Source organism: Puma concolor, chromosome C1, assembly GCF_028749965.1.
Source record: "Puma concolor isolate L17-30 chromosome C1, mPumCon1.1.hap2, whole genome shotgun sequence".
Lineage (NCBI taxonomy): Eukaryota > Metazoa > Chordata > Mammalia > Carnivora > Felidae > Puma > Puma concolor.
This window is the reverse complement of record NC_141674.1, coordinates 27,662,605-27,683,655: the sequence shown is the minus strand read 5'-3', so window position 1 is coordinate 27,683,655 and position 21,051 is coordinate 27,662,605. Positions and strand designations below refer to the sequence as shown.

General features: G+C 37.7%; 1 protein-coding gene across 3 annotated transcripts in view; it reads right to left on the bottom strand.

Moving 5' to 3' along the window:
- Positions 1-21,051, bottom strand: part of AGO3 (argonaute RISC catalytic component 3) — a 123,114-nt gene that overhangs the window by 98,601 nt on the left and 3,462 nt on the right. For 2 of the 3 annotated variants that reach the window (XM_086716454.1, XM_086716455.1), the window contains exon 2: positions 4,254-4,425. In XM_086716454.1, the coding sequence (XP_086572580.1) occupies positions 4,254-4,425 (172 nt within the window). Of the gene's footprint in view, positions 1-4,253; positions 4,426-21,051 lie in introns of those variants that run through there. The other variant, XM_086716456.1, reaches the window with a different exon arrangement.

Sequence of the window (21,051 nt, the reverse complement as noted above, 5' to 3'; positions counted from 1 at the left end):
ACAAAACAAGCAATAGACAGAAAATCTGAAGTAGAGAAGTTGACTCACAAAAAATGACTCACAAGCATTTCCTGGGTATTTTTTGTCCAAGAAAACTCCTATGACTAAAGTGGAAACTTGTTTGGCTACAATCCATCATTCTACTATTATGATTAATACCATGGTGCCAAATATTTGAGCATGTGGCATATGGACAAGAAAAACCTCCTATCCGTTGATTTAAATACTGAGGCATTTTGGCCCATATCTGTTTAGCTAATATGGAATAGGAATTGTCTAGTTGTATCTAGTTTCTTCTAACTTCTCGAGTTCTAGCCGTTGAAGAGTAGGAACTGAATGAATTTCAGAAGTCTACCAACAATTTTAACTAACTAGTTATGTAGCAACATTGCAAAAAGTGAGGATAAAAGTTACTCTTTTGAAGGAATAAAGGCAGTAAGTTCTACAAATGCTGACATAAAATCAAGTCATTATTAACAAAGAAAGAGAGTAAAGTTGATTTATATCATTTTAAGAATCTCAAAGAAATCCTGTAGCTCCTGTGAAAACTCAAATTAAAGATACAGGATAAAAAACTTCCATTTGGAAACATCTAAATTACAGATGTTTTACTCCTACTGGCAAACAACATAACAAGACAAAAGAACCGTAAGACAAAATATAATTAGGGAAGTAAATTAAAACCAGAATGCACACACCAATTATTACATACATTTCTCCCAAACTTAACCAATATGTTGAGCATCCACATGTGAAATTCTATGCTATTTAACTTCTCTTCTTTCTTTTTTTTTTTTTAAGTAGGCTTCATGCCCAACATGGGGCTTGAACTCACAACCCTAAGATCAAGAGTCAAATGCTCTACTGACTGAGTCAGCCAGGCACCCCAATTTCATATACACTTACATAATATACAAATAACTTCCTCATTCCTACCAAAAATAAAAAGTTATATAGGAGAAGGAACAAACCTAATAAATAATTTTGTTATTTTTTTAACCTAATATTACACCAGTCCCCAGAACTCTGAAAAACTAAAAAAAAGTCTCAGCTGACATCCCTCTAAGCCCCAAGCCTCCAATTCCCATTATTTTCTAAATTATAACCCATTTTGTCTTTAAAGCAATTTTATTTTCCTAACATTTTCATCATATGATTCTCCTACTTAATCAATAACCAACAACAATTCTTTACTATATACTGCTAAAATTAGGGGTGGCTCTTTTGGGCAGGGCAAGGGGGAAAGACAGTAGTAAGGAATTGAGTTCAGAAATATCTGCCCTAGGGGCGCCTCGGAGGCTCAGTTGGTTGGGCATCCGACTTTGGCTCAGGTCACGATCTCACAGTTCATGGGTTCAAGTCCTGCGTCAGGCTCTGTGCTGACAGCTCAGAGCCTGGAATCTACTTCAGATTCTGCGTCTCCCTCTTGATCTGCCCTTCCCCTGCTTATGCTCTGTTGCTCTCTCTCTTAAGAATAAATAAACATTTAAAAAAAAAATCTGCCTTAGAGAAATATCTACCAACACTCAGTCGGTTGAGCATCTGACTCTTGGGTTCACGTCATCATCATGTGGTTTGTGAGACTGAGCCTTGCATTGGGCTCAGTGTGGAACACAGAGCCTGCTTGGGATTCTCTCTCTCTCCCTCTCTCAAAATAAATAAATAACTTAAAAAAAAGAATAATATTAAAAAATAAAACAAAATATGGGGCACTTGGGTCCCTCTGTCGGTTAAGTGTCCAACTCTTGATCTTGGCTCAGGTCATAATCTCATGCTCCCAGGGATCAAGCCCCAAGTCAGGCTCTGCTCTAACAGCATGGAGCCTACTTGGGATTATTTCTCCCCCTCTCTCTGCCCATCCTGAGTGCATACTCTCTCTCTCTCTCTCAAAATAAATAAACATTAAAAAAAAATAAGATAAAATAAAATGTTAGACATCAATCAAAAGGGCCAGGATTATCCTTCAAATTTACAGATTAACACCCCAGTTTTGAGAAACAAGAAAAAGGGAATTTGAGAGTGTGGCATGAAGATAGTTGGGTCCCCATAAGCAGATGGCTAGCAGAAAGACAGATGAGAGAGGAAGGACTCTAAGACAAAGACTAGCTTATGGACCTTAAGAGAAAAGGGTAGGACACTGAAAATCTCTGGGTAAATCTAGCCTTTTATAATGTCCAGTCTCTTTCCTGCCCCCTCACCATCATGTTCATCTCATTTTACTTTTATAAGCTTTCATTCACTCTATTTATTATGTGCCAATCATCAAGCTAATATCAGCACTACAAAGATAATGAAAAAGAGTATTCCTTTTCATGAAGAAATTATACTGTGAGAAGAGGAAAGCAACAAGTAACCAATATACACTAAAAATACTATAACAGCATTGTACACCAAGTACTATAAGGTCACAGAAGAATGAACTACCTCTGACTATGGAGTTCAAAAGGTGTGTCTTGAAACATAATAGAAGTTTGCCAGATAGATAAGGGCAGAAAGGGCATTCCAGGTAAGACTGCAGAATATGGTAAAGGATATAGATTAGAGCCAAACAAAGAAGGGTATATTATACTAAATTTGAGATGTCATTCTGTAGGCCACAGGGAATTAAATAAATTTTGCAGTAGGCGAGTGACCTCAGAAAGAACTCTGCACTCCACATTATTACATTCATATGATGGGTTTTTTTTTTTTTTTTTTTTACACGTTATAGCAAAGTCTCTTAGTGCTCATTCACTTCATATTTCTTACGTGTCTTAGCTAAATGATGGATTTCTTTTTTTTTTAATGTTTAATTATTTTTGAGAGAGAAACAGAGCAAGAGCAGGGGAGGGGCAGAAAAAGAGGGAGACACAGCAACTGAAGGAGGCTCCAAGCTGTCAGCACGGAGTATGACATGGGCCTCAAAACCATGAACTGGGAGATCATAATCTGAGCCAGAGTTGGACGCTCAAACAACTGAGCCCCACCAGGTGCCCCTAAATGATGAATTTCTTGACAGCAAGAACCACCTATGTCTTAAATGAAGACTCTTAATAATACTTATTGAATAAGAAAAGGCTGGGATATTTGATAGCATAAATCAAAATGCTAAGTTGAGTATCACTGTTTTCTAAGTGTTTTGTCTATATGTCTTGTTTTGTTTTGCTTTTTTTAAAAAGTTTATTTATTTATTTTGAGAGAGAGAGAGAGAGAGAGGGAGGGAGAAAAACAGTAAGCGGGGGAGGGGCAGAGAATCCCAAGCAGCCTCCATTGCCAGCATAAAGCCCAACACGGGCTTGAACTCTCAAACTGTGAGATCATGACCTAAGCCAAAACCAAGAGTCAGACACTTAACCAAATGAGCCACCCAGGCGCCTATTTTGTTTTTTAAAAGCTCCTTCATGGTGTACACCATGTCATAAGTTCCATTTGTCTTCCCTTATTGCCTAAACCACAACCATACATATACGTATATACACATACATACATACATACACACATACATTTGGGGGAGGTTGAGAGAAGCAGCTTACTAAAAGCATATTGATAAATGTTTCTATATCATTATGTACTTGTTCCTACATAAAAGGAAGGAAAGTCAGGAGTTGAGGACCAGAACAGAAAGCATGAAACATGACAACCACTATTTCTACCCACTACTGCTACCATCCCATCATTTTAAAGGGATAAATAAGGTGGGCACGTAAAGGGGAGAAAAAAAGAAAGCACAGATATGTTAACCAACAGCAATGGAAAAGATATGCTTAGTCTGATTTCAAGAGCATGTAAAAAGGAGCTGGACCTTCTCTATTATCACAGAGAAAACACGTGAGCTTATGCTATAATGAGAAAATTTCAAGGCTATTTGTTGATTTTTCCCAACATCACAGCTCTGAAGTACAATTTATTTTTTTTATTTATTTTTTTAACATTTATTTATTCTTGAATAGAGACAGAGCATGAATGGGGGAGGGTCAGAGAGAGAGAGGGAGACACAGAATCTGAAACAGGACCCAGGCTCTGAGCTGTCAGCACAGAGCCCGACGTGGGGCTCAAATTCATGGACCGCGAGATCATGACCTGAGCCGAAGTCGGACGCTTAACCGACTGAGCCACCCAGGCGCCCCTGAAGTACAATTTCAAAACAAATTACCATGTGTGCTTGGTCAAACTGTTAAACATTATTATTGTTATTAAATGTGAAAGATAAACATAATTACTAAAGCAAACAAATATCAACAGCAAAATAATCTCCATGACTTCACGATTCTTACCTGTTCACTCTCCTAGGACACTTGTCTGGTTTAATATCTACCTCATAGAGGTAGACATCAATCTTTGGGATTTCAACTTGAAAACAGTTAGCCAGCAATTTAATGGGTTTGCCCATGGTGCCATAGCCAGGTCTTCTGGGCACCATGAGTAGGGGCTGGGCCCCAACGGGTCCTGCCAAAGAGAGGGTAAAAAAAAAGAGTAACACGGTTATAAGCTGCATTTGATAATCTTGTCAATCAGAGTATATGAGAATTTTTAGTACAGCTGATAATGGATGAAGCCTAGTGCTAAAAGATGCTATCATTTCTAACACTTCAACTTTTTTCTCCCCAACTTACTCTCCTCATTTAAACATACAAACAAAAAAATTGGTACCTGTGAAAACTTGTTTTCAAAGGGGTAGAAAAAAGGGGAGAGCAATCACACAAACCCAGACGAGCATGGGCAAACACAAATCAGACCCAAAGAGTGTGAGACCAACAACAAAGTACTAAACTTAAAGTATGACATAATAAGGACAAGAACAAATGAACAAAACACCATAAAAGATAAACACTGATATTTTTTTATTTTAGAAAGAAAGAGCAAGTGGAGGAGTGAGGCAGAGGTGGAGGGAGGGGGGAGAGAGGGAAAGGAGGATGGAGAGAGAAAGAAAATCTTAAGCAGGCTCCACACTCAGTGCACAACCTGATGCAGGGCTCAATTCCAAGACCCTGGGATCATGATTTGAGCCAAAATCAAGAGCTGGATGCTCAACCAACTGAGCCACCCAGGTGCCCCCAGGAAACACTGATTTTTAAAAGAGGAGGAAAAAGGCTTAAGTGACCAATTTAAGTGAAAAAAAAATGATATCACTACAGATATTGAAGATACAACATTATGTCAATAAATTTTCAAGTTTGGTGAAATAGGCAAATTACTAGAGAAATACAGGTTACTGACATACCAAAGCATATAAAATTTGAAGTCTTCCGTTGCTATAACTATAAAATGGAAAACAATATTGTGGCTCCTCAAAACATTAAAAATAGAATTACTGTATGATCCAGCAACTCTAGGGTATACACCCAGAAGAATTCAGAGTATTGAAATGATAACTGTACACATTATTATTTTTTAATGCTTATTATTTTTGAGAGAGACAGAGACAGAGAGCAAGCAGGGAAGGGTCAGAGAGAGGGAGACACAGAATCAGAAGTAGGCTCCAGGCTCTGTCAGCACAGAGCCCGACGTGGGGCTCCAAACCACAGACTGTGAGATCATGACCTGAGCTGAGTTAATCACTCAACCGAATGAGCCACCCAGGCACCCCAATAACTGTACACCTTTGTTCATAGCACCATTATTCACAACATCAAAAAGGAAGAAGCAACCTAAGGGTCTACTGATGGATGAATGGATAAACAAAACGTGGTATATACATATAATGGAACATTAACCTTATAAAAAGGAAATTCTGACACACTACAACATAGATGAACCTTGTGGATGTTATGCTACATGAAATAAACCAATCACAAAAGGACACTGTATGATGCCACTTATTTAATATCTACTGTGGCCAAATTCAGAGACAAAAAATACAAGGGTGGTTGCCAGGGGCTGGGGTAAAGGGAGGGTAGGGAATTGTTGCTTGGTGAGTATAGCTGCAATTCTGCAAGATGAAAAGAGTTCTGGAGATTTGTTGCACACAATGTGAATATACTTAAATAGTACTGACCTGTATGCTAAAAAGTTGCTAAGATGGTAAATTTAATGTTACGTATACTTTATCAAAGTTTAAAAAACGTCCTAAGTGATATCTAGCATTAAGATTTTAAAGCTCAAAATGTTGTAACTTTGTTAAATGAAATTCAAACAATAAATTCAGTTAATTAATAACTGTTACCTGAATGAACTTACATTTAAAATATCTGAAAAGTCCTGTAATTATTTGAAAAAATGAAATCCACAATTAAAAATAATTCCAGAGGGCACCTGGTTGGCTCAGTTGGTACAGCATGCAACATTTGCTCTCAGGGGCGTGAGTTTGAGCCCCACAATGGATGTAGAGATTACTTAAAAATAAAATCTTTAAAAAATATATATATTTCCACACATACACTAAGAGATTCCAAATCCAGATAGTTCCACTAGAGAATTACAGCAAAAATTAAAGGAAAAAATAATACGGACCTTATATAAACTCTTTCAAAGATCAGGAAAAAAGTAAATATTTCCCAATTCAACTTATGATCCCAGAAAAACCCTGATAGTAAAACCTTACAAGAACATTATGAAAAATAAATAAAATCACAGAACAGTATCATTCACGAATATACATGCAAAAATCATAAAAATTTAACAAAGTAAATCTAGCAATGTATCAAAGGGATAATGCTTCACACAAAAATCAAGTTTATATCAGGAATTAAAAGTTGGGTTAATTAACTTTTTTCATTGGATGGAAGTACATTGAAGTGCTGCCTATATCAGGTTTTTTTGGGGTTTTTTGTTTTTTTTTTTTTTTTGGTAAAACCTCTTATGAGGATATTACTGTTCCTGTTATCCTAGATAATACTGATAACATCATAGCTAACACTGAGTAATTCTAGACCAGGTCATAGTTGTGGTTCTGCCATTTATCTAACCACTTGATCTTTGTCAAATATTAGAAGCCCTGAAACTTCTATTTTCTGATCTATAAAATAAGAATAATACCTGATCTGCCTCTTTCTTTTGAATCTTGTCAGGATCAAATTAGAAAACATACAATAGCAGGGCACCTGGCTGGCTCAGTCAGTACAGCACACAACTTTTGATCTCAGGGTTGTGATTTGAACCCTACATTGGGTGTGGAGATTACTTAAAAATAAGATATTAAAAAGAAAAGAAAAGCGCCAAAAAAGACGAAAGAAAGAAAGAAAAGAGACAAAAGAAACAAAGAAAGAATGGAAGGAAGAAAGATGGATGGATGGGAGGGCCTAGGTGGCTAAGTCAGTTGAGTGTCTGACTCTTGATTTCAGCTCAGGTCATGACACCGAGCAATGTCAGACTCTGCACTGAGCATGGAGCCTGCTTAAGATTCTTTCTCTGCCCCTCTCCCCCACTTTCATGCTCTTTAAAATAAAAATTAATTTTAAAAATAATAAATATAAATATATAAATTTACATGGTTTCTTTGATTACTACCCATCCTTTACAACCCCAGTAGTCTCCCTTCTTGAGGTTTCAAATTTGTCTTCTTATTCTAATGTTGTCATTAAGTAATGTTACACAAAAAGGCATGGGGAGGGCAGATTTCCCAAGCCCTTGCACATTTAAAGAATGTCTGTTACCTTCATATACAAACAACCTAAATTGAACCTATATATTTAACAATTTGATCTTCAAATTTCCATCTAAATTTTCATCTAAAATTTGCTATTATGGATTTCTTTTTCTGTATGCGTTCTTTATATCTGAGACTTGAAAATCCATAAATATGTCCTCATGCAGTTCTCTTTCTGTTAGGTTTGCTTGGAACATAATATATGTTCAGTTTTCAGTTGAGATCAGTATTGCAGAAGGGTTTCTTCTGTTATTTCTTTATTCATTTTTTATTTTTGTCTTTTTCAAACACCTCTAAAATTTGCCTTCAGTAGCCTGCACGCATGGATTCTACAGCCAACCCAGTTGTAGTAACAGGCTGTAGTAACAGCCCTGTAAACACAGTTGTTTATAAATATTTGCTTTATAATTTGCAACCAATAGCTTCAATATCTGAAGTCTATGATTTTGTTTTCATTATTGTCTTTCTTGCTCATGGTATCTTGTTAGCATGTATATCTAGATGGGCCTTGTACTCGAAAAGTAGTTTGCACAAATAATTTGAGAACTAGGATAAAAATATATTCCTCAAGAAAAGGTCTGCATTTGTTTCTGTCAGGTACCTGGGAATACTACCTGTCCAGTACAACTTAAAATAAATTCAAGATTACAACTTAGGCTTCCAGTAAGGGTTGTCCACTTCAAGATTATTCTCACCCTGAGCATAGCATTCGAGGGTCTCAGCTTATGGCACAGAAGTCTCCTGTATACTCTCATATGCAGACTCTGGACTTTAATTTCTGTTCACTCCACACCTTCAAGGCATCAAAACTTAATGTTTCCAAAACCAGCAAATGCCCTCAGGGAAAAAGTGGCTTTTAAGGTCATTACTTTTCTAGGTTTCCATTTCTCTTCCATTTTGGCCCAGTAATTACAGGCATACACCACAGAACTGAATTTTTTTCCTATGAAATACCTCTTCGTTTTTATTTTTATTTATTTTTAAACATTTATTTTGAGAGCGAGCACGTGCATGCAAGTGGGGGAGGGACAGAGAGCGGGACAGTGAGAATTCCAAGGAGGCTCCATGCTGTCAGCACAGAGCCTGATGTGGAACTGGATCATACTAACTAGGAGATCATAACCAGAGACAAAATCAAAAGTTGGAAGCTTAACTGACTGAGCCACCCAGGAGCCCTAAACTTCTTAGAATATGCTTAAACATCTTCCGATATAATTTTTTCAAATTATTTTTATACAGCAAACGTTTACACTAAGTCCCCCAAACTCAATACAGCCTTTTTTTAAAAAACATTTTTTTTTACATTTATTCATTTTTGAGAGACAGAGAGAGAGCACAAGCGGGGGAGGGGCAGAGAGAGAGGGAGACAACAGAATACGAAGCAGGCTCCAGGCTCTGAGCTGTCAGCACAGAGCCCAATACGGGGCTGATCTCACAAACCACGAGATCATGATGCACAACCAACTGAGCCACCCAGATGCCCCAAAACAGCCTTTTTTTTTTTTTAAAGCAAGACAATGTGTAAAGAAGTTTCAAATTACACTACAATGCAATTGGTAGAATACCAGACATCACACATACAAGATTTAAAAAAAATTTTTTTTAATGTTTGTTTCTTTTTGAGAGAGACAGAGAGACAGTGTTTGCAGGGGTGGGGCAGAGAGAGAGGGAGACACAGAATCTGAAGCAGTCTCCAGGTTCTGAGCTGTCAGCATAAAGCCAGACGTGGGGCTTGAACTCACAAAAGGCAAGATCATGATCTGACTGGAGTCGATGATTAACCCACTGAGCCACCCAGGTACCCCCAAGATTTTTTTTAAGTTATCTCTACACCCAATGTGGGGCTTGAACCCACACCCCAAGATGGAGAGTCGCACACCCAACCAAGTCAGGGGCTCTACACAAGTTTTTTATTTTTTTTTTTATTTTTTTTATTTTTTTTTTTAAATTTTTTTTTTCAACGTTTATTTATTTTTTTGGGACAGAGAGAGACAGAGCATGACCGGGGAGGGGCAGAGAGAGAGGGAGACACAGAATCGGAAACAGGCTCCAGGCTCTGAGCCATCAGCCCAGAGCCTGACGCGGGGCTCGAACTCACGGACCGCGAGATCGTGACCTGGCTGAAGTCGGACGCTTAACCGACTGCGCCACCCAGGCGCCCCTACACAAGTTTTTTAAAGCCTGCTAAGAACCTACGAAGGGAATGCACTGCTGGTGCTTAAAAAAAAAAAGAAAAAGTCATGAAGCCTTGTGGTAACCACAAAGCAAAACCCTACAGTAGATACACAGAAGATAAAAAGAAAGGAATCTAAGCACTCATTAAAGAAAATCATCAAAGCACAAAGGACAAGAGCAGAGAAGAAAGGAAGGGAAGAACTACAAAACAGCCTGAAAACAATTAGCAAAAGAGCAATTAAGTACATACCTATCAATAATTACTTTGACTGTAAATGGACTAAGACATCGAGTGGAGGCTGAATGGATTAAAAAAAAAAAAAAAAAAAAAAAAGACCCATCTACATGCTGCCTACCAGAGACTCACTTCAGATGTGAGGACACACAAAGATTTTAAGTGAAAGGTTGAAAAAATATATTCCATGCAAATGAAAATTTAAAAAATCACCTCCAAGACTGATGTCAAGTTTACTACCTATGTATTCTTCTAGGAGTTTTATGGTTTCAGGTCTTACGTTCAAGTCTTTAATCCATTTTGAATTAATTTTTGTGTATGCCATAAGATAGGGATACAATTTCGGGGTGCCTGGGTGGCTCAGTTGATTAAGCATCTGACTTTGGCTCAGGTCATGTTCTCAAGGTTCGCGGTTCGAACCCCACGTTGGGCTCTGTGCTGACAGCTCAGAACCTGGAGTCTGTTTCGTATTCTGTGTCTCCCTCTCTCTCTGGCCCACCCCTGCTCATGCTCTGTCTACTCTCTCTCTCAAAAATAAACAAACATTTAAAAAAAAAAAAAAGATAGGGATACAAATTCATTCTTTTGTATGTGGCTGTCCAGTTTTCTTAATACCATTTATTGAAGAGGCAGACTGTCCTTTCCCCACTGCATGTTCTTGGTTCCTTTGTCGAGTATTAATTGACCATATATGTGTGGGTTTATTCCAGAATTCTCTATTCTATTCCATTGACTTATGTATCTCTTTTTGTGCCAATATCATACTGTTTTGATTACTACAGCTTTGTAATATAATGTGAAATCAGGGAACATGATGCATCCAGTTTTGTTCTTTCTCAAGACTGCTTTGGCTATTTGTGGTCTTTTGTGGTTTGTGGTTTGATACAAATTTTAGGATTGTTTGCTCTACTTCTGTGGAAAATGCCATTGGAATTTTGATAGGCATTGCACTGAACCTGTAGACTGCTTTAGGTAGTATGGGCATTTTTACAATGTTAATTTTTCCAATCCAAGAGCATTTTCCATTTATTTGTGTTTTCTTCGATTTCTTTTATCAATGTTTTACAATTTTCAGTATATGGGTCTTTCATCTCCTTGGTTAAATTTAGTCCTAAGTATTCTATTCTTTTTGATTTAATTGTAGATGATATTGCTTCCTTAATTTCTTTCTGGTAAATCCTTATTTAGCATGATCTCGTGGTACGTGAATTTGAGCCCTGCATAGGGCTCTCTGCTGTCAGAATGGAGCCTACTTGGGATTCTCTGTCCCCCTCTCTCCACTCCTTCCCCGCTCGTTCTCTCTCTCTCTCAAAAATAAATGCTTTAAAAAATGAGATAAAACTATACATTCTAGATGTGCTTGGCACTAAGTCATAAAAAAAACTATAGCTTTTCAACAAATATTAACAGGCATGTACCACATGTCACACAATATACTAAGTGCACCATCCTGTATTAAGCACCTACTATTTGGGGGGTGGGGGGAAGTACAGAGGGAAACAGGTATATAGAAATTTTGCCCCTTCATATCAATTTCAGAAGTAGACTTACAAAATCAAAGGGTAGGAAGAGAACTGTTTTTCTGACTTTTGATATTTACTGCCAAACTGTCATGGGAACACATCATTATCCCCAGCTCTCTCTCTCTTACCCTCTCTAGAATTAGGCATTACATTTTCAAAATACCTTTTATGTGTTAAAAAATTTTTTTCTGCTATTTTATTTACATGTGGTTACTATCAAGATTGGCTTAAAAATAGTATTTTGCTGTTCCATATCCCCAATTCTCATTAATCTCACTGCTCCTATAGATAATTCCTTTTGTTTTTTAATTTTTTTTTAATGTTTATTTATTTTTGTGAGAGACAGAGAGAGAGAGAGAGAGAGAGAGAGAGGGAGAGAGAGAACAAGTGGGGGAGGGGCAAAGAGAGAGGGAGACAGAGAATCTGAAGCAGGCTCCAAACTGCTGTCAGCACAGAGCCCGACACAGGGCTTGACCCCACCAACCAGGAGATCATGACCTGAGCAGAAGTTGGATGCTTAACCCACTGAGCCACACAGGTGGCCCAGATAATTCCTTTTTAATTTTTTTTAAAGTAGGCTCTATGCCCAACGTGGGGCTTCAACTCACGACCCTGAAATAAAAACACATGCTCTACTGACTGAGCCAGGCGGGTACCCCCGACCCAGATAATCTTTAAAAAAATCAAAAACAGAAGCGCCTGGGTGGCTCAGTCAGTTAAGCATCCAACTTCGGCTTGAGACATCTCACAGTTTGTGAGTTCAAGCCCTATATCAGGCTCTGTGCAGACAGCTTGGAGCCTGGAGACTGCTTTGGATTCTGTGTCTTCCTCTCTCTCTCTCTCTGCCCCTCCCTGTGCATGCTGCCTCTTTCTAAAATAAATAAACATTAAACATTTTTTAAAAAATAAAAAACAAAGCAGTGCCTGGCTGGCTCAGTCAGAGGAGCACATGATTCTTTTTTTTTTTTTTTTTTTAATTTTTTTTTCAACATTTACTTATTTTTGGGACAGAGAGAGACAGAGCATGAACGGGGGAGGGGCAGAGAGAGAGGGAGACACAGAATCGGAAACAGGTTCCAGGCTCTGAGCCATCAGCCCAGAGCCCGACGCGGGGCTCGAACTCCCGGACCGCGAGATGGTGACCTGGCTGAAGTCAGACGCTTAACCGACTGCGCCACCCAGGCGCCCCCAAGGAGCACATGATTCTTGATGTCAGGGTTGTGAGTTTGAGCCCCATGCTGGGTGTAGAGATTACTTAAATAAATAAAACTTTATAATCAAAAACATAAAAAGTCATATCTACTTTAAGTATTTATTGAATGTTATGTTCAAATTATTTTTTAATGTTTTTATTTTTGAGGAACAGAAAGACGGAGTGTGAGCGGGGGATGGGGCAGAGAGGAAGACACACAATATGAAGCAGGCTCCAGGCTCTGAGCTGTCAGCACAGAGCCCGACACAGGGCTTGAACCCAAGATCATGACCTGAGCTGAAACCAGACACTTAACTGACTGAGCCACCCAGGCACCCCATATTCAAGTTTTTATAGATACACAGATTAAATAATAAGTCAGTTATCTGCTTTAACTAGTTCCTAATATATTGTGGGGGGGGATATTCCACCTTAATATTTAAAGTTAATATTAACAACAACAATAGCTAATCTGTGTTATTAATATTTGAAATGCATTGTGATTTCTCATAATTTTGAGGCAAGTACTATATTATGAAGAAACTGAAGCACAGAGAGATTAAAAAACATATTCACACTTATAAAGTGATAAAGTCAGGATTTGTAAATAGTCTGATTTAGAGACTGCATTTTTAATCATTACACTACACTACAAACTAACATCTGGTGAAAGTCTATCATTCATCGACTCATTAATTTGCTCAACAAATATTTATTGCCTCCAACTATCAAGCATTGTTCAGGCTCAGGTGAACAATAATTTTCATAATATTAATAAAGACCTGGTCTTCACGAAGCTTTTATGGGAGGGTTGGGGGGAGCAGTTTACACTGCATTTCTTTTTTGCAAATCAGGTAGTAGTAAGTGCTACAAAGAAAAATAAAATATGTTAAGGGGATAGAAGGAGGGGTTGAAAGCAAATAGGTAGTTAACCATTTTAGACAGGTTTGTCAAAGGCCTCTTTGAAAGGGTGACAAGTAATCAGAAAACAGAGGAAGTGAGAAAACAAGTCATGTTTTCTCATGTCCATGGACATCTGGAAGAACATTTCAGGTTGAGGAAAAATCAAATATAAAGGAAAACGCAGAAGCTTGCTTGGTGAAGAACAGCAAAGAGACCACTATGCCTGGAGCACAGTGAGCAAGAAGAGAGTAAGCAAGGAGGTCAGAGATAATGGGAGATCAGATCATACAGGATTTGTAAACCATCATGAGGTCTTTGGATTGTATCGTGAGACATGAGAAACCAACAAGGGTTCTGGTTCAAGAAGCATTATGATCTGACTTAATTTTTTTTTTTTTAAATGATCGCTCAGGCTGCTTTATTAAAAACTGCCTGTAAAGGTACAAGCAGCGAGACCAGTTAGTAGGCTAGTTGACAAAGGATAATGTTGGCTAGGGCTGGGGAAGTAGCAGTTGGGGGAAAGATGCTGATGTGGAAAATACAAGGTAGACCTGATGGGAACTGCTAATGGAGTAGGTGTGTGGTATGAGAGAAAAGAGCTCTCAAGGGTTTTGTTTTGTTTTTTGGTCTAAGCAACTGAATGAATGCAAATGTCATTTACTGAATTAGGAAAGAGTGATGGGAGCAAGTTTGGAGAGGAAATCAAGAGGATTTTTAGGACATGCTAAATTTGAGAGGTCTATACAACTAGGTGTCTAATAGGCAGTTAGATGGGTATAAAGTTCAAGGAAGAGGTCCAGCTAGAGACATAAACGTGAGAGTCCTTAGCATATTAGCAGTATTTGAAACCACTGGATTAGTGATTACCCACTCTGTGGTGGGATACAGAAGAACTCTAAACCCTGGGATACTCCCAATGTTTAGAGATTAGGGAAATGAAGAGGGCATAGCAAAGGAGACAGAAAAGTGATATCCAGTAAGGTTGAGGAGGACTTGGAGAAAGTGGGAAAAAGAGGATTTCAAAAAGGAAGCAACTTATAATCAAATAAAGCCAAATAAAACGAAGATTTGGGAATTGATTATTGGGTTTAGCAAACTCTCTTGACCTTGATAAGAGCAATTTCAACAGAGTGGTAGGGACAAAACCTTGACTGGAGTAACTTCAAAAGGAATGGCCCGAATATAATCAAGATTTTAGGTCCTAGTAGTTTACAGTAAATTCAAAGGAACATGTTAGGGGAGCCTGGGTGACTCGGATGGTTAAGTGACCAACTCTTGATTTTCGTTCAGGTCATGATCTTTAGGCTCATGAGATCAGGCCCTCTGTTGGGCTCCATGCTGACAGGATAGCCTGTTTGTGATTCTCTCTCCCCCTCTCTCTCTCTGCCCCTACCCCACTGGCATGCTCAAACTCTCTCTCCTAAAATAAACAAACATGAAAAAAAATTAAAAATAACAAAGAAACATGTTAAATTACACCATGAAGATGGAACCAACAAAATCCAGACTGTGAGAAACTCTAAAAGGACAAACAATCCATAAACTGAATAAGGAAGAATTACAGAACACTTACAGATTAAAAGACACTTAAAAGACATACCAATCATGAATGGATAAAAAAAGGTAGTATATATGCAATGGAATATTACTCAGCCACATAAAAGAATGAAATCTTGTCACTTGCAACAACATAGATGAATCTAGAAGGTCTAATACTAAGTGAAAGACAAATACCTTATGATTTCACACATATGTGGAATTGAAGAAACAAAACAAAAAAGAGACAAAAAAACCAAACCTTAAAAATATGTTTTTTAGTTTTTTTAATTTCTTTTAAAGTTTTTTTTATTTAAAAAAAATTTTTTTTTCAACATTTTTTTTAATTTTATTTTTGGTGGGGCGCCTGGGTGGCGCAGTCGGTTAAGCATCCGACTTCAGCCAGGTCACGACCTCGCGGTCCGTGAGTTCGAGCCCCGCGTCGGGCTCTGGGCTGATGGCTCAGAGCCTGGAGCCTGTTTCCGATTCTGTGTCTCCCTCTCTCTCTGCCCCTCCCCCGTTCATGCTCTCTCTCTGTCCCCAAAAAATAAACGTTAAAAAAAAAAAAAAAATTTATTTTTGGGACAGAGAGAGACAGAGCATGAAGGGGGGAGGGGCAGAGAGAGAGGGAGACACAGAATCGGAAACAGGCTCCAGGCTCTGAGCCATCAGCCCAGAGCCCGACGCGGGGCTCGAACTCACGGACCGCGAGGTCGTGACCTGGCTGAAGTCGGATGCTTAACCGACTGCGCCACCCAGGCGCCCCTAAAGTTCATTTTGATAACCACAGGTGAAGTAACCGCTTGAGCTAAAGCCAACCCTTAATGTTTATTTTGAGAGAGTGATAGCATGTGCGTGTGAAGGGCAGAGAGAGATGGTGAGAGAGAGAATCCCAAGCAGGCTCCACACTCAGCACAGAGCCTGACGTCAGGCTCAATCTCACAACCATGAGATCATGACCTGAGCTGAAATCAAGAGTCGGACGCTTACCTGACTGAGCCACCCTGGCGTCCCAATGCTTTTTTTTTCTTTTTTTTTAATGTCTATTTTTTGACAGAGAGAGAGGGAGAGAGAGACAGAGTGCAAGGGGAGTGGGGCAGAGAAAGAGGAAGACACAGAATCCAAAGCAGGCTCCAGGCTCTGAGCTGTTGGCATAGAGCCCAACGTGGGGCTTGAACTTAGACCATGGGATCACAATGTGAGCTGAAGTTGGACGCTTAACTAAGGCACCCAAATGCTCCTTTTTACTTTTTCAAAAGTTTATTTACTTTGAGAGAGAGAAAGAGAGAGAAAGAGCACAAGTGGGGAAGGAGCAGAAAGAGAGAGGGAGAGAATCCCAAGCAGACTCTGCACCGTCAGTGCAGAGCCTGATATGGACCTTGAACTCATGAACCAATGAGATCATGACCTGAGCCAAAGTTGGACACCAAGTCGGAGGCTCAATGGACTGAACCACCCACGTGCCCCCACAACAGACTCTTAAATATAAATAAAGAGAACAAACTGGTGGTTACCAAAGGGGGGGAACGGGTGAAATAGGTGACAGGAATTAAGAGCATACTTATGAGTACTAACACACAGAATTGAATTACTATGTTGTACACATGAAATTCATATAACACTGTACATTAATTATACTGGTATTTTTAAAAGACATATCAATCACAATGTGTGAAACTTACTGGATCTGAATTCAAAAATGAAAAAATAAACCAAAGCAAACTAGAAACAGAAGTATAATATACAAGTAGAAATTGAACACTGACCAGATATTTGATATAAAGGAATATTATTATTTTGCAATGAGAATGGTACTATGGTTTAAAGACTCTGTATTTTTGCAACATTTATTTATTTTTGGGACAGAGAGAGACAGAGCATGAACGGGGGAGGGGCAGAGAGAGAGGGAGACAGAATCGGAAACAGGCTCCAGGCTCTGAGCCATCAGCCCAGAGCCTGATGCGGGGCTCGAACTCACAGACCGCGAGATCGTGACCTGGCTGAAGTCGGACGCTTAACCGACTGCGCCACCCAGGCGCCCCAAGACTCTGTATTTTTTATAAGCACTTAGCAGACATTTATGAATAAAATAGCATTATGACTAGAATATGCTTCAAAAAAGTACAAGGTCATGGGAAATAGGAAGGGACACAACTGTATGTGGATGAGGATTATTGGGTTTAAATGATGGGTACATAGTAGCTTATTATGTAATTCTGCCTATTTGTATACACCCTTAATTCTCTATAATAAAAGGTCTTAAAAAGTAGGAAGAGAAGTACCATTTCCCTTGCATACTTTTTTACCACCCATTGTACAGACAAGGAAATTAAGGTTAAGGAAGATTAAATGCACTGCCCAAAGTCAGTTAATTCTTTTAAATAGACTTAGCCTGCCTCAATCACTATTAACACCCCACACCAGAGTGGTACATCTGTTACAATCACTGAATCTACAATGACACATCATTATCAAGTCAGTTAATTTGAGAGCCAGGATTTGTCTCCAAAACCCATGCTTTGTGCACTATATCACACACCCAAATTGTTTTCCATTATTTTGCTGGGTGTTATTTATACAAACTGGCAAAAGACCAAAATTGTTTCATGAATAAGCAATGTAACAAACTACTGTTATTATAAAATCAAGTTTAAGTATCCAAAAAATATTTTAATGTAAATTAATGAAGAAACAATTCTGTCAACACAACAAATTATACTTCCAGTGAAGCACATTTATTTAACAAATACATATATTGCCTACTAGATTTGAAAATATACGGGGTGCCTGGGTGGCTCAGTCAGTTAAGCATCCGACTTTGGCTCAGGTCATGATCTCACAGTTCTGGAGTTCAAGTCCCACATCAGGCTCTCTGTTGTCAGGATGGATCCCACTTTGGATCCTCTGTCCCCCTTTCTCTATGTTCTCCCCACTTGTGTGTGTGCTTTCAAAAATAAACATTTAAAAAAATAAATAAAATAATATTTTATTTTATAGTCAGGAAAACATTCGATTTTTGTTTTGGAAAAATAAACATATTGTGTTGGCCTCAAAATTTGACATAATAAAATGACTGTTTACTACATATACCCACAAGGCTAAACAGTAAACATTAGCAAGAGATTTTAGTAACCTCCCACATACTAATTCTACCTATTCATTCGATGAACTTATACAAACAGTGCACTTATTACCATATTACATTTATTATATTCACTATAGCTTAATAATCACTTGTAGAAGATTCAGCCTGCTAAGGGTAAAATTTCTCAGATGGCAGTACTGGGGAACTATTTTTAAAAAGGCATTGTGCCCCCTGAAAACAAGGGAGGACATGGCCCAAGTAGGTCCTGCCCTATGGAAATGTATCAAGATTTATTTCAGAATTAAAGGCTGGGTAGCTTTTGAAAAACTTTTTGAGTACCCAAGCAAAAATTTTAGAAAATTTTTGGGGTGCCTGGGTGGCTCAGATCATGATCTCATGGTTCATGAGTTTGAGCCTCACATCAGGCACTGTGCTGACAGCTCAGAGCCTGGAGCCTCGTTGGTTCTGTGTCTCCCTCTCACTCTGCCCCTACTGGGCCAGCACTCTGTCTCTTTCTCAAAAAAAAAAAAAAAAAAAAAAAAAAAAAAAATTACATAAAAAAGTTTTGAGTAATTTTAGAGTAATGCCATGTTTATGTTAAATATACAGATAGATCAAGTCCTAATTTAGAAGGCAGTTCTTGTTCAAAAAGCAAAAAAAAAAAAAAAAAAAGACTTCATTGCTAAGGTATTAACCCATTTTGCAATCTATTTTTTAACCTTTTTTTTTTTTAATTCTGAGACACAGTAATGAACTTCAGTTAAAATATCAAGTATTGGTAATGATTCAAAAATAGTATTATGTAAATCTACAATTGAGAATATTTTCTTGCAAAATTCCTTCCACAAATGAAAAATACAAAAATATCTCATGTTTATATTCTGTAGATACCTTCTCATTTCTCAAAAACTTGACAATTTAGAAATAATGTAGTTTTATAATGTAGAAAAAACTGGATGATACAAAACAAAGAATTCTTATAAGTTATTTCACTATTATTTCATAATAATGTATTTCATAAAATAATTTTTTATTTTAACCAAATCACAAAAAGCCCACATTAAGAAAAAACACTGTTTAACATGGTTTTGCTAAATCTCAATAGTCTTTTTTTTTTTTAAAGCAATGATTCGTCAAAGAAAGTTGTTAATATTAACACAGATAATGGCAGAAAACTACAGAAACTCCAAATACAGAAAGGCTGTTCATGTATCCTAACAGCATAACCATTATGGTTGAAAAACCACACAATATTCTTTCTCACATCTGTTTTGTTAATGAGCCAAGAATGGGGGTCTATTGGGTATCCTAGACAACTGAATTAGAAGTAGGAATGTCTGGTGAATACTGTTTATTCCAACAAATGAACACTAAATAGGTTTGGAAAGGATACTATTCTTAAGTTATATTTTTAGTTTTACTTTCCCAAAAAAAGAACTATCACTCGCCTTATTCCCTCATCTATTAAAAAAAAAACAAAAACAAAAATCCCCTATAAATTACTTTAGATTCTAGTTTTAAGTATCATAAATGTTTTGTTAGATTAACAAAATATTTACTTCATCTTTCAGATAGACCCTCAAGTATTTAAAGACTATAAAAATCAATGTGAAAAAGATGCTTGTGATAGAAAGCAACATAGTATTCAACTAGAATACAATAGTTTATGTCAGTTTAGCAAGAATTCTATTCTAAACTAGGGTTTTTCCATATACAACAGAGAACTCTTCCAGGAAATATCCCTTTACAGGGCCCCAGGCCTCTTTGCATGCTCTCAGGCCAGGCTTATAGAACCAAACAAATACAATGTTCCCACTGGAAAATATAAATTAATATGAATTAAATCTAAATTGACAATTTAGTACATAATAGTCTCCAAAAGAGCAAAAGGGAGTAGCATCTTGAAATCATTTCATTCATTCTAGCCACTTTCCTCAATTACTTAATTCCTTATTTTTTTAAAAATAGATTTACTAGTTTGAAATCTGGCTTAGAAATTTAAAAAGTGATCAGGGTGATGGAATCACAGATAATTTTTAAAGGTCTTTATTATGTTAATCAAATTACATTTGAGAGTTACCTATATGTTCTTTTTCTCCTTTAAATCTTTGTTGAGAAGAACAAAATTGTTTCTTGCCTCCTTTTCTATATTCCCTCAGGGTGTTCTATCACTATCAGAGAAATTAAGTTCTAAAACAAATCAAAATAATCACGCATATTTTTGTAAGTCCCACTGCCAGTCAAGAACAGCAAATACTAGGGAAAAAATTATCATGGCCACTCAAGAACAGCACAAGCTAAAATTTAAGTAGCAACCAAGTAGAAAAACCTTTTCTACCTCCAAAATTCATATTCTCCAGACAGAGCAGCATTTTGACATTTTTTTTTTCTTCAAGACAAAAATCTACAAGTGAGAAAACTTACATCCCAAAGTGATTTTAAAAAGATTATTTTAGGGGCGCCTGGGTGGCGCAGTCGGTTAAGCGTCCGACTTCAGCCAGGTCACGATCTCGCGGTCTGTGAGTTCGAGCCCCGCGTCAGGCTCTGGGCTGATGGCTCAGAGCCTGGAGCCTGTTTCCGATTCTGTGTCTCCCTCTCTCTCTGCCCCTCCCCCATTCATGCTCTGTCTCTCTCTGTCCCAAAAATAAATAAACGTTGAAAAAAAAAATTTTTTTTTAAAGATTATTTTAGTTACTAAACTGAGAACCTAATGGCATTATATATTTTAGTTAATTTGAATCTACAACTTTAATTCATTTCATTCAAATCTAGTTTCCATACATGCAACTTCTGTTCCTTTGGAACTTGTTCTTGAATGATTTTTCTAGATTTTTATTA